This window comes from Fukomys damarensis, unplaced genomic scaffold (assembly GCF_012274545.1).
Source record: "Fukomys damarensis isolate Sample0158 unplaced genomic scaffold, DMR_v1.0_HiC HiC_scaffold_12, whole genome shotgun sequence".
Lineage (NCBI taxonomy): Eukaryota > Metazoa > Chordata > Mammalia > Rodentia > Bathyergidae > Fukomys > Fukomys damarensis.
Window position 1 is genome coordinate 58,881,645 of NW_022900924.1, and position 14,098 is coordinate 58,895,742.

Below are 14,098 nucleotides of genomic sequence, written 5' to 3' on the forward strand. Positions count from 1 at the left end.
GAACAACACATCCCAGTTCAATGCCAGAAGCAAAAGTAGAAGTGAAGTGATCCATTTCTCCACCGCAGGCCCTACCTGGGATGGAAAAACAGATCTTTTCTAACCTGAGTACCTTATCCATGATGCACCCTGCTGTCCAGACTGTGTTTCAATCCACTGAAACTTCCTGTCCATCCTGGAGGACTAAAGGACACTCTTCCCTCTCCTCACGTCCTCCTCAGGACCCTCATGCTCTCTCCCTCGCCCTCCAGCACCCCGATGACTCTTGTAGGACTCGGTTCACCACTGGACTTTCCCTCAAGCTAAGGTCCTTACTAAATTTGTGACTCTCACCCACAGCCTGTTCATCCACTTTACATACACCCAGGCTGTGGAAACCTCCCGCCCTGCTCTCTTTCAAGTCCTGCACACACAATGACAAAGAAATGCCTTGTCAGGCCACACATCTGAGGAATAAAGGTCAAGCCAGGAATCAGAGCCACAATGGCTCCCGACATTCAAAATGCAATATTGAAACAAATTAATAAATGGCCAACAGCCCTGATGCAATATCCTGGCCCTTCCATTATAGTATAAACACCATGCCAATATAAGCAAAAAAGGGATTTCTGTAACTGGAGAGGTCCTGTCCAGCTATGCCCTTACTTGAGGACCCACACCTGCATCCCTGGCTCTGTCTACCACAGCCCTCCCCATCACAAAGTGGCTCCTGGAGCACAGCCCAGGTCCCCGGATGCTGGACCTCCCCGGGGGTGGTCGCCAACACACTCTGCGGATGTCATGGAGGAATCATTACCCTGCAGGCTCATAAGGCAGGTAGGTGAGCACAGGGCAGTGGTGTGGAAGCCCAAGAGCTCCGGAGGCCAGCGGGAAACACGGCTGACACATCAGTGCGCACAGTTATGCATGGGCCACAGCCGCATTTATCCCAGCGGGGCAGAGGCCCAGACCTGACCTGCAGCTTCAGGACAGGGTGTCACTAGCAGTGCCGGTCCATCATCAGATCCATTTTTCCGTCCCAAACAAAATACAATGAGAGCAAAGGAATTTTACTCTTTGAAATAGAAACTTTTTGAAAATCGAGGTTGTATAATAAAATGTTCATCTGTTTAAAATGAAAAAGTGAATCTTGAAAAAAGAAAGATCATTAATTCCTTCTATGAAAGTGCTGTGTTCTTTTGACTTTAGAAAACAGAGGCTGGTCCTCAGAAGTGTCTGTTTCACAAACTAGAAATACTGCTTACTTCGAATTTTAAGGAAGGCTTTCTTCCTTCCCCAAACAGGGCCTTCTACACTGCTGAGGGCTCTTATTTATCTCTTCATGACACTCAGCCTGCCTGGGGAGGGAAGAGGCTGAGAAGTGTGGGCAAGGCAGCTCGGGAACTGGCCTGCTCCCCACAGGGCCAGAGGGAGCAGGTGACCACCGCGCTGTCTGCGCTCTCTGCTGCCCTCTTTGCTTCCTCCCTGGTTCCTATCCAGGTGCCCCACTGTCCTGTGGAGTACAAGTCACGTCAGTTCAGCAAACCCCACAATTAATGTACAGAAGCAGCTACAGGAAGCAATTTCAGTGAGCCTAATCCCGCTGTCCCGCAGACCAAGCCCATTAAAGCCAGGGCCCTTTGGAAGTCAGCCAGGTGCAAACACACTTCTGGCCAGCTCATGTTAAGTGAGAGACTTTAAAGGCTGTGGCATTTCCTCAGTATCTCCAAGATGCGATTTAAGCACCACAGCCCAGGGCAATTGGTCCTTGTGGAAACCACTTCCTGACACTGTAAAACCACAGGACATGGACTGTGACTCTAGAATCCAAGATGTTCCCATGGACACACAAGGGGCCAGAGACAGAGAGCTGCATCAGGACCTCCACCTCGCCAGACCTCCCCTGGCTGCCCAGGCCTGATGGATATCAGCCCCTTTCCCTTCCCACAGCCTCTGAAGTGAGAAAAAGTCACCCCAAGGGCTCAGCACTCAGCCAGCACATGCTCACATGGTCCACCACTGGTTATTACAGCACAGGTCCCAAGGCCCCCTCTGGGCGAGAACAGAGAAGAGGCCCAGCCCTCCCCTTTCCTCCATTGGGGGCCAGACCTGGTTTCTGGCCTTGACTCCAGGCAGGGAGGCTGGAAAATGCACAGGAGAAGTCTGGAGAGCGCAACTAACCTCTGCCCTTATATTGCTGTTATACACAGTTCAAAAGCAAAGAAAGACAAAGATCATATTTTCTAAGGAAAAATGTGCTAAAACTATAGAGGAAACACACACAGAACACACACAGGAACTGGGTTCTGGCAGTTTGTGGATAACTTAACTGACTAATCTGTTTATCTGAACAAGAAATCAGCAGAACATCATGGAGATGAAGAGAAAGAAGTTCTTCAGACTGCCAGACACACAGAAGGCAGGCAGAGAGGCAGGAATAATGCTCTGAGGTCAAGCAACCCATGTGCCTGAGCCCCACACAAATGCAGTCGTCTGGGCCCTCAGAGCAAGAAATTACTTTTTTCTATTTCTTTTATTTTTCAGTAAGGGTGTGTGAACATTTAAAATGATGTCTATATTTGTATTATATATACATCTCGCATATTTCTGTAGGACAGTGATAGTCTGGGGAGTGGGCAGAAAGCAAATGAACGAATAAAGACACTTTCACATTGATTAGGCAATGGTGAGAGCCACCAAGACAGGGCAGGGTGAGGGGTGCCACAGCTCAGCCCCAAGGGCTTCTGTCCCCCCGGATGGCGGTTTTGAGAGCTGTGTAAAGAGAGGCCTGGGACCCAAGGCAGAAGGTGTGATGTGGAGTCCCCAAGGGCTGGGGTACAGAGCCATGAGTGTTAGCCTGGAAATGGTGAGGGAGGCACAGAGGAGGCAGAGGCAGCAGGTCCTAGCCCTGCCTGGACCTGGAGGCCCAGTCATGGACGCTGTCTCCAAGGTCTGAGCACTCAGGGTGATGGTAATGGTGTGGACAAACGAGACAGAGGCTGACCTGCTCTCAGGGAGAACCAGCAGCAGAGGCCACAGTTACACTTCTCTGGCCTCTGTCTTCCCCTCTACCAGAGGATGGGCTACAGGGTCAGGTGTCCCACCCTAGCCTTGCATCGGTGTGTTCCATCGGGTCTTCAGTCTTGGCCCACAGGCGCGAGGGTTCCAGCACATGTGTGTTGTATGTGTGTGAGTCTCATCTCCCCAGAACTGTTCACCGCCTGTGCTAATACTGCACAGCCTTCCACAGTATTTACTGATGGGAACACTAGGGCCAAGAGGGAGCTCATACCACCACACCACCCACCCCAAAGCCACACGGGTTGGCAGCAGCCCCAAGGAGAGCTGACTGGGAGAAGGAAACGGCTGATTCCGAGCAGACTTAGCGATGCCCATGCGGGAGAAGTCAGCCTCTCCACACAGGGCACAGAGACACCCAGCACACAGATGCCACAACTCTGGTCCCCATGTGGCCACTGTGGTCCTCACCTGAGACGCTCTTCCTCCTTCTTGCGGAGATTGAAGTCTCTTTGCACCACCTGGAGAACATGCTCTGTCTCATCATCCGTCAGGCCGGACAGGTCCAGCTTCCTCCCCATGGCTCAGTGCTGAACACAGGCGATAGACCGAGACCTGGGAGACCAAGCAGAGGTCACAGTGAGTGAGGCAGTGCCAGGTATGGACACAGCCTGCCCTAACACACACAGAAGTACACACAGTGTTTCCATGGAGCCTCGCTAAAGGCAGTCTCTGTCCCCCCAACACTAGCACAGGACAAAGGACCACAGCTGGCCATCTTAAACACAGATGCCAACAAACTTAGCAGAGTATCAGCAAAACCAATTCAGCAAGATATACAAAAGATTATACACCTCGAGAAAGCAGGTTTTATCTAAGCAACCCAGTTTTCCCATCATTCAAAAATAAATATGCATCACTCACATGTTAACATAATAAATGGGAGACAAGTGCTATGATCATTTCAATTGATGCAGAAAAGGCATTTGGCCAAATTCAGTACCCGTTTACAACAGGCACTCTCTGCAACTAAGACTACAAGGAAACCTCCTTACTGTCATAAGAGCACGTACAAAAGTGCTCACTGACTCAAGGCTGAATGCTTTTCCCAAGATCAGGACAAAGACCCAGACGTTCACTCCCACCCCGTGCTCAGTACAGAATGTCTAAGCTACATTAATCAAGACCCAGTGGCCCTGGAGGGGAGGAATGGGTAGTGTACTGCCGTGCCAGAAGCAGCAGATTTTTATTTTCTCATGGATTTTGCAGGTGCCTTGAAGGCACTCCTCCCTCAAGGCCTGGGCACCCCGGCCTAGGGTGGGAGTGGCAGCCTCCAAACTCTCCAGGACGCTTGCGGAGCTCCTCTTCCATTCCTTCAGTGAACAGCACCACCATCTCCTAACCCTGTGAGTCTCAGAATTCATGTGGCCACAACCAGGTGTTGTATCCTGAACTCCCCTTTCCTTCTTTTGCTACATGGCCAGACTAAGAATATTCCAAATTGTTAACTGCATCTTCCTCTTTGATTATATGTCTCATCTGTCATTCACCACTGTCTTCAGGTTTTACCATAAACAGGCACACAAAGCCATGCAGTACCCCCCGCACTCTGTGTAGGGATTTCCTCTGCCAAACCCCATGTGACCCGGGCAAGACTCATCTCCCACAAAGTTTCACCACATGGAAACAACTCAGCCAAGTTCTTGGCCACTTTAAAACCAGAACAGAGGGCCGAGGATTTAGCTCGGTGGTTTCACCTCAAGGGCCTAAATTTGATCCCCGATACCAATAAATAAATAAAACCAGGACAGGAATCTGGTGCTGGACAATTAGGAAATAATAAACTGGATTCGTACCTCACACCATGCACAAAAATAAATTTCAAGAGAAAAGGCAATCCAAAACCTGGGAACAAACGTTCGCAACACATATAATTGACAAAGTAGTTATATTTAGCTTATAAAAGAACTCCTACAATTTAATCAAGGCAGCAACTAATAGAAAAATGAGCAAAAGATTTGAACAATTATCATATATATATACATATATATATATATATATATATGTATATGACAGAAAAGGCAAATTAAAAGCACCTCCCACAGCTGATGCTGTAGTTTGGACCTGGAATGTCCCTTAACGGCCTGTGTGCCAAAGGCTTAGTCCCCACTTTGGGCCACTTTTGGGAGGTCAAGGACTTTATAGGATCTGGTGGTGGGAAGTGAGGCCACTGGGAGCCTGCCTTTGGAGGGGACAGTGTCTTCCTCTCTTTTTACATCCTAGCTGTCAGGAAGTGAGCAGTTTCCTCCACCATGAGCTTCCACCAAGATATTCTGCCTTACACAGGCTCCAGGCAGAGGAGCTCAGCACCATGGACTGAACCCTATGAAACCATGAACCAAAGCAAACCTTTCCCCCTTATGAGCTGTCATCTTAGGAATTCCGTGTCTCTGATGGAAAGCTAATATGCCTACCACACGAAATGTCTACTAAACACTGATAGGAGGTGGACAAGCAGCTTCCAAACTGGGGTGTAAATTGGTACAATCTGTTTGTGACTCAATCAGCTCTCACTCAAATGTGGAGGATGTGTGGACCCTCCTGATGGAGGTATATTCCTCAGATACAATCTTGCAAATATACACCAAGAGATGGGAATCGGGTTGAATTACACAGGCTGTTTTTATTTATAAAATAGCAATTCCACACCGTTCAACCTGACAGAAGGCTATTAGTAGAGACATATTCAAACCAGCACAAGATAAAGTAAATAAAGCCTGGAAACAACCCCATACATCCATGAACAGGAGAAAGAGAACCAAAATAGTGCGTATTTCTTCATGCAATGGAGCACTCTGCCATCGTGACAAAGAGTGCATAAAAGTCCCATGAACACTGGGGATGGGTCCTAACATCGCATCTTGAGACACAGACGCAGACCACGTGTGGGACACACTGCAGCACGTGGACACATGATTGCTCTTATACACAGTTCAAAAGCAAAGAAAGATAAAGATTGTATTTTCCAAGGAAAAATGTGCTAAAACTATAGAGAAAAGTGGGGAGGAGGGAGAGACTTGATGAGGGAATAAACTTGCAAGAGCCTCAAAGCTGTCGGTGATGGCCCATCTCATGGGAGGCACACTGTTGGCAGCAACTGCTTTTTCTTATCATTAGAAGGTGCAAGTTATGCATATGCATTTTTGTCTGTAGGTATCTTTTGTAAGTATATAAAATAATAGATACTTCAAACTAACAAAAATAATATAATCTATATAATTATCCAGAAAGGAAATATTTGAAACACTGTTTAAGGAATACGCTGAGAGTTATAATAAAAGTAATGACTTAATAGGTCAATCAGTTATTGAGCAGATATGCACTGTGTCTCTTTACCACCACTTACAGATGACAAAACACAGGCTCACAGTCACTGCTGCGTCCTAGATGGAGGCAGCCTGGGTGTGGCTGTGGCTCAGTCTGACCCAGCATCCGGACTTCACCGCTCACCCACCTTCTGAGAGATGGAACTGTGGACCTCGGGTTTTGAAACTTGAGTTTCCCAGTTCCCTGGCCCTCTTTCAAACATGTAATAACTAGGAAGAAAAGATCTCTTTTTTTTTTCCTCACAACATTCTCTTCATTTACAAACTGGGGCTATGGTGAGTTCTGGGGAGGAGCCAGGGTGGGTCCAGGGAGGCTGGGCCCTGCTCCCACTGGCGAGATCCAAGGCTCACATCAGGTAGCTGAACACCATGTATGATTGGCCAGTTCCAGCAGCATGGGGTCCCTGAAGAACTTGCTGATGCTCACATCCTCCCTCAGGCCCTTCCTGCGCAGGGTTTGATCATGAACTCGTGGGCCAGCTGTGGGGCCGACTGCGACTCCAAGGGCCAGATGATGACACTCTTGTCCAGGGGGTCACCAGGTACGATCTGCAAGTGGTAGAAGACAGACCAGGAGAAGGCCTGGCCCTGCATGTGAGTGCGAAGGTCAGTATCGACGCCAGAGGAGTCGATGGCCAAGATGAAAGCTTTGATGGTGTAGAGAGGGGAGCCCCGAATGATTGTATCCTGAGTCATGTGCCCCGAGCCCAGCCAGGACGCTGTCCATGGCAGACACGCAGTCCACAGGCTCCTAGACCTCCGGAAGTAGTAGGGCTCCATCAGGCGGGGTGTGGCCATGAGGAAGATGAGTAGACCACCCTGCGGGCTGTGGGAATGATCTGGGCCCCTTCCCAGTGCAGGTGCTCCTGGGCCTCTGCTGCATCCAGGATCTTAAACTTGACATTGCGAATCAGCTCCTTACAGAGGGGCCCTTCCCTGGTCCCCCACTGAAGCCCAGCCCAATGCTGTCCTTCACTGAGCCAAGGAGGACCTTTTCCACCTCCTACAGCAGGGCGTCATCCACCAGGGTGTTGGGGCCAGTGGTGTCAGGACCAAAGGCCCAGATGGAGTGGGCAGCCAGCAGATCCCAGTTGTACTTGGTCTGGAAGATCTCATTAAGCTTGTTATTTTTAAAAGGTTATTGTTCTTTTTATTCCCAAATAATGGCTGTAAGCTTAGAGAACACAACAGCTTCCAGCCTTAAGAGTATTTTGCAGAATGATTTAAAGCCCCATGACTGGGGTAATTCGAACTAATCTCAAGGTTTAACCAGCAAATCAGGACAAGAATCCTAAATACTTTAGAAGTGCACTTTTCACTCAAATAATGTTTTTTGGTGAAAATAAATTGTTAGGCTGCTCTGCCCAAGTGATACCAGGAATTGAGGCAGCAGGAGCCAAGGAGAAGCCAGTCCCGCCCTCAGCCACAGGACCGGGAAGCAGGGAGCTCTGGGCCAAGGCCCTCCTGACAGCAGCCAGCATCAGACTGGAGCCAGAGTGAAGAGAGCCCGCTGATTTTCCGGAGGCCCCACTGGTCACCACGCACTTCACAGCTCCCACAGGTCTCGGGCCTGAGCCTGGAACGTCACCAACTCCAAGTGAGATTCCCAGATGCCCGTAAATCCAGCCTCAAAAAGAATGATCAGGACTCAAGAGGGAGAAATAAAGTAGATTTACATGGACAAGACAGAGGTGACTGAGAAACCATTCTGGGAAATGCCAGAACACAGCTGGATTCCTGTGAGATAAAACCAAAACTGCCTCAGAGCTGGAGAAAGCTCCTGCCCAGGGACAGGGCTGCTGAGGCAGAGTCCTCTCCCTGAGGTGAGAAAGGATGAGGGTGACAAAATGTGAGCCAGGTATGGACACGGGGCTAGGACTCCTCCCAGCCTTGGCGTGCCTTGGTTTCCCAAGGTGACACCCAGTCACAATGTAGCAGAGAGGATACACTTCAAAATTTAGTAACAGGAGGACTAATACGTCAACATGTGGTTACACCACCCCACCTCCGAGGTACATTTGTCAGGTGATTGTTCCCTACGAAGCCCCAGAAAGAGCAGCTCCGTGCTGCACCAGCGAGGCCTCAGCCACATGGCGCTCTCGGGCCAAACAGACGCAGGGCTCCTCCAGGCCCCAGAGCCCTGCCAGTCCCAAAAGTGTGAGCGGACTTGCTTTGAGTGGCTCTGCAGGAACTCAGTCACCATAAACATCTGCCTCTTTGCATTCAAAGAAAAGAGACTGGGAAAATGCTCAGAGTTAGGCCATGGCAGCAGTGAGTGCCAGCTGCTGCTCCAGGGTGATCTCTGTACTGATTTAACCAATCAATTTCGATTACAAAAAATGGCTTGCTTTTTGCCATCAACAAGAAACCTACTGTTTTTTTAAAAAATTCAAATGTCCAGAAAAATTTAACAGGTTTATTTAAAGCTGTCACAAAGCTGAGCTGGAACTCATTCACTGAAGTGGTCTGACTCACATCATGATGCCACTTGCGTGAAAATGGAGAAGCTGTCAGTACTGACCTCTGTCCCCAAGCTTCCCCTGGCAATCATGACTTAGGTACCGTGGGAGGAAACACCTAACATTCAGCACTACCAACCACAGAAAGAAAAGAAAAACAACTGGAGAGTGAAGGGCTCCTGTCACTGGGTACACATGTGCTGTCCTGCTGGGTGTCTTGCGGCATCGTTGTCACACGCTGCACACCCAGGCCTGACTGCCTCCTGCCCAGCACCATGAGCCTCCCCGGAAACCAGGGCTGTCCTATAGTCCCGAGTGTTCCCAGCACCTGCATGGGAGGGAGGTCTGAGAGCAGAGCATGGGGACCCGTGACAGCAGCTGGACTCCCACAGTGCACACGAGGCCTCTTCCTCCAGCAACCTATGCTGGTCGGAATGCTGTGGCCCTCTTCTGCGGGTGGGGTTCCTGGGTGCTTTACCACCGGGCATCAAGGAGCTGGTGGAGAGGCCTCTCCTCACCCTCCCCTTCTTCTCCACTGGCCACAGACAGTTCCCCCGCACTGCACCCCAGTCCACACAGGTCATGGAACCCCCAGCTTGGGTGGGAGAGAGAAGCGGGCAGGAGGGTGAAAGGAGGAGGCCCCTGATGGTCACAGACACTGCAGGGTTGGATGCACCCTAGCAGCAGGCAAGGCCTTCAAGACGAAAGCTCTCCTGTACACTTTAATGGTGCAGAGAAGAACAAGGCATGGCTGTCTGCACCATTCCTGGTCAGAACTAGCACTGATTGGCAGAAACCTTGCAAAGGAAGGGAAACAAAACCAGAAATCATAAGAATAGTAAATCCCTAACAGGAGTTCACTGTGAAAGGTCAACAACTGTGAGTGGCATTCTGGAAGGGAACCCAGACTACAAAGGTCAAGGACAAATACCCAAATAAGATCTTTACAAATCTAGATTTTTATTTGTTTTGATGTGTGTGTGTATGCTGCCTAATACATAAAAAAAAACCCTAAATACACGAATTTGGAATATCCAAAATCCTAAAAACAATAAATGGTAAATACTGTTGGGGCTTCCTCTTTGATCATGGCTAATTTTTCACTACAGTCCAAAAGAAATTTTGGAATCTAAATATTAGGACTCTTTCACTGAAGGGACTTACTAGTAGGGACAAAGTAGAAAAGAACGTGGCCAGGGAAGAAACGGAACATTCCTGAGTAAAGACATGGCTGTTCTTTGTCCCTGCTCTGACCTGGCCCCTCTAGAACTTCTCCCTTATGCATCTGGGAGTGGCGGGGCAGACAAGACTGCACCACAGGGGACAGGGAACTGGACCAGGGCTGCCTAACCATGCCCAGTCTGTCCTGGGAATCACATGTGGCCCTTCGCTGGCAGAGCGTTGGTCCTAGCAGCAGCCTGCTCTACAGTCTGAGCAGTGTTCTTTTCTCACTGTAGTCAGTATCACATTTTTTTTTTGCTTGGTTTCTTTGATAATGTCAGTTTCTGTTTTCATTTCATTATATTTTTGCAGAGCTGGGGAATGAAACCAGGGCTTTCACCATGCTAGGCAAGAGCTCCACCACCAAGCTACGCCTGCAGCCCTGTTTCGGTTTTTAATCCACTAACACATGCTCCTTAGAAATGTTGGCCAACTATAATCACAGCTCCATTTGGCACCAGCCAAATGACTTAGCCCATGAGCATGATAAAGACACAGACATGCACACATGCACACAGACACACATGTATGCAAACACACACACACACACACACACACACACACACACACACACACACGTCTTCCTCAGGACCTTCTGTCCTGCCCAGTGTTGAGCTGCAAGCCAATCTCATGCCAGGACCACACTCTAAGATCTAGGGTTGCAAATCACTTCTACTTATTTTTCTTTTTCAAACTGTTTGGCTAATATTACCCATTTATGTTCTCAGATAACACTAAATTTACTAAGCTGAGAGTATAAATTCAAATGAAACTTGTACCAACTGTGAAGTTCACCAATTAAGTCTTCTCATAAAGAGACTGGGAACAGAAGTTTATGCAAATATGGAGATAACCTAAAAATAACACTCAGCTTTTTATTGTATAAAACTTTACACAGCAAAACAATTGTATGAATGGAATTTTAAAAACCAATGACAATCCAGAAAAGAAGGTAAGTATCCTAATATATTAAGCACATTTTAAAAATACTACAAAAAAAACCTCTTGAGATAAAAATGACAAAAAGCTCATAAAAAAGGCAACTTGCTAGCTATCAATGTCCAAATTATAGTTCAGAAAAAATATTCCTTATCTCTAGTAATGGAATAATTCTGACAAAATGTGCTGCCATTTATTCCACTACACAGGTAAAGAACTGCTTAAATATTTTATGTACTGATCCATTTAATTATAATAGACCTGAAGAAAGAGAAACAGTTGTGCCCATTTTATAGATGAGTACATGAGGCAAAGAGAAGCCACATAACTCATTTAAGGTAACACATCTGTGAAGAATGTAGTCAATTCTATAATATAAACCAAGGTATCTGAGAGGCGGCATCTCAGCAGAAGCATTATTTTCACTGGCAAAAAAACAGAGGAACAAAGCCAGATATCCTTCAGCTAATAAATAGTTGAACATTTTTTGAAAATTATTCAGCTACCAAAATTGAGTTATCCCAAGTAAGATCTAGTCATGAGAGATGCAGCCTGTACGAGACTAGCCCTCTTGCCAATAAGAATTATAAGCCATGAACACAATATAAAAATGACTGCTAGAAGGCCAAAGAAGACAAAGGTCAAGAGATTTGACCTTTGAAATCAAGGAAGCAGGCTCACTTCTTGGGGTACGACTATAGACAAAGCTTCTCTACTAAGAACTTCCCTGCCAGCACATGGTGCAGGATAACTGAACTCATGCAATCAGAGTTGCTGGGAGTGCAAGGCTGCCAGGGCATTGGGCACTGAGGACCAGCATGACAGGCATCCCTGTGGAGAAGGGCTCCAAACACTTCCTGTAACCGTTCTTCACATCCTTTGCTGTCCCTGGAAACTTGTCTGTGTGGGAGGAATCCCACGGAGGTCAGGAAATAGCACAAGAGAGACTGTGGAATCTGTGTGGAGATTTCAGCTGCCACCCTTCATGGAGAGGAAGAATGTGGCAGTGCTGAAGTCCTGCCAAAGGATTTCCAGGAAATCAGAGAAAGTCCACACTGCATCCCAAGATTAAGGTATCACTGTAGGCCTGAGTGCAAGGCTTGAAGGAGATCCTTCCAAAGAAGTAAAAAATTAAGTTTCTCAAAATTAAGATGATTTAACCCCTTTAAAGAAGTAAATTCAACACTCTAGAAGAAAAATACAGAAACCAGAGTCTCTCCAACATCTCCCTAAGGTCCAGTACACAGTCAACAACTGCTAGACATGTGAAGAAATACAAGAAAGGTCACCCAAGGTCAAGAGAAAAAGAAAACAGATAAGTAAGATATTATTAGGTTAAAAATAAGAAAAAAATAAGGCCAATGTGTAATTTATAAGTGCTATAAGTAAAATAAAAGTATTTTTTAAAACTTAAACTATGTTTCAAGAAGATTTCAACCAATGAGTTTTTTTTTTTTTTTTTGAACTGGGGATCGAACTCAGGACCTTGAGCTTGAGCTTGCAAGGTAGGTGCTAAATCTCTGGTTCTCAATGACATGTTCTATATATTTAAAATTAAAGGACTCACAGGATAAAAGATAATATATAAAAATACATCAATTTTACAAAGCAAACTGCACTATTCAAATCAAAGTCAATTTGCCACAGCAAACTTAAATCATCTCATAATCTGTATACTTTAAGAAGAAATACAATTTTATATGTGAATAGCCATTGATATCTCCTTGGAATATGGTTTACTTAAAAAAGATTTAGAAAACGTGATATAAAGATTTATCAGCACACTCACACATGCATATGTAAATATAGATCTGCAAAAATGTTCATGGAAAATCTTCTGAAAGTCCCAGTTGTCTGTGGGTGACAAATGTGAAAGAAGCACATGGAGAGATAGTTGAACTAATCAAGACAATCATATACTCCACATTTTCCCATGTCAACATTTATTGACTTCATAACCAGAAACAATACAATATGTACACTATTAATACGAAGGAAGAAATGAAATGAAAAAAAAGATTTCTGAAAAATAAAAATGGAGCATGAAACAAAATGTTCATCAATAGCTTATATTTTATAGATTAACTCCTGGAACCACGTACAAAGAGATACAAAAATATTTGGTACATTCCGGGTTCCCATGGTGTGACTCCCTTGCTTGTGCTCGGTCCAGTTTTTGTTACATACTTTGTAAGCACTTTTTATCATTATTTTCTTTATGCCACTAGTCCTTGAACTCATTCTTAGAAAGTTAAGGATGATCCTTGATAACTGAGATACAATGTTTACATCATCGCCGTGACCCATGTCTGATGTTGATGGTGACTTTTAGCTGCAGCAACAGTGCCGACATTGTCTCTGTTCCATGTACTACTATATTCGTGGCAGGTGCTGCTCTAAAGCTCCCAAGAGCCCTCTTATAGTTATACTTCATTTTCTTTCACTGAGGGAAACTGTGGCACAGGAGAGTTAAATAAGTTACCTAGTGCCATGGGGAAGTAGCTGTGCCCAGCTACACCTTGGGGATACCCAACTTTTGAATTTATATTCCTATCCTGTTCACGAGCCCATCCTGCTGCAACAAGGACAATTAAAAACAGTCTTAGCTGATTTATTATTGTCATGTTATTGGCCTTTTGTTGACTCTTTTTACTTTTTCACCTTCTTTTAGTTTCTTGCCTTGCCTATTTGATTTGCTCGATTGGGCCTCATGGTGTTGTTGCCTTCATTGTCTTTTTCTAGGATCTTGTTTAGAATTGCTTGTAGTGCTGGTTTGGTATTCATGTAGTTTCTCAGGTGTTCTTTGTCGTGGAAGTATCTTATTTCCCCATCCATTTTGAAAGAGAGTTTTGCAGGATACATCAGTCTAGGTTGGAGGTTGTTCTCTTTTAGTACTTGAAATATCTCACTCCAGGCTCAATAATATCAGTTATAACCATCAATGTCAATGGCCTCAACTCACCAATCAAGAGAAATAGACTGGCAAAATGGAATAAGAAGCAAAATCCAACAATATGTTGTATACAAGAAACACACCTAGTGCAAAAAGAAGCCCATAGACTGAAAGTGAAAGGATGGAAAACAATTCTCCATGTG

The 14,098-nt window shown here is 46.1% G+C and overlaps 1 protein-coding gene and 1 pseudogene across 8 annotated transcripts in view; both read right to left on the bottom strand.

Annotated features, from left to right (window-relative positions):
- Nucleotides 1-14,098, bottom strand: part of Myrip (myosin VIIA and Rab interacting protein) — a 192,788-nt gene that overhangs the window by 151,309 nt on the left and 27,381 nt on the right. For all 8 annotated transcript variants that reach the window (XM_033762662.1, XM_033762661.1, XM_033762664.1 and 5 more), the window contains exon 2: nucleotides 3,469-3,612. In XM_033762662.1, coding sequence (XP_033618553.1) covers nucleotides 3,469-3,578 — 110 coding nt within the window. In that variant the 5' untranslated portion in view covers nucleotides 3,579-3,612. The remainder of the gene's footprint in view (nucleotides 1-3,468; nucleotides 3,613-14,098) is intronic.
- Nucleotides 6,590-8,475, bottom strand: LOC104862539 (annotated as a pseudogene).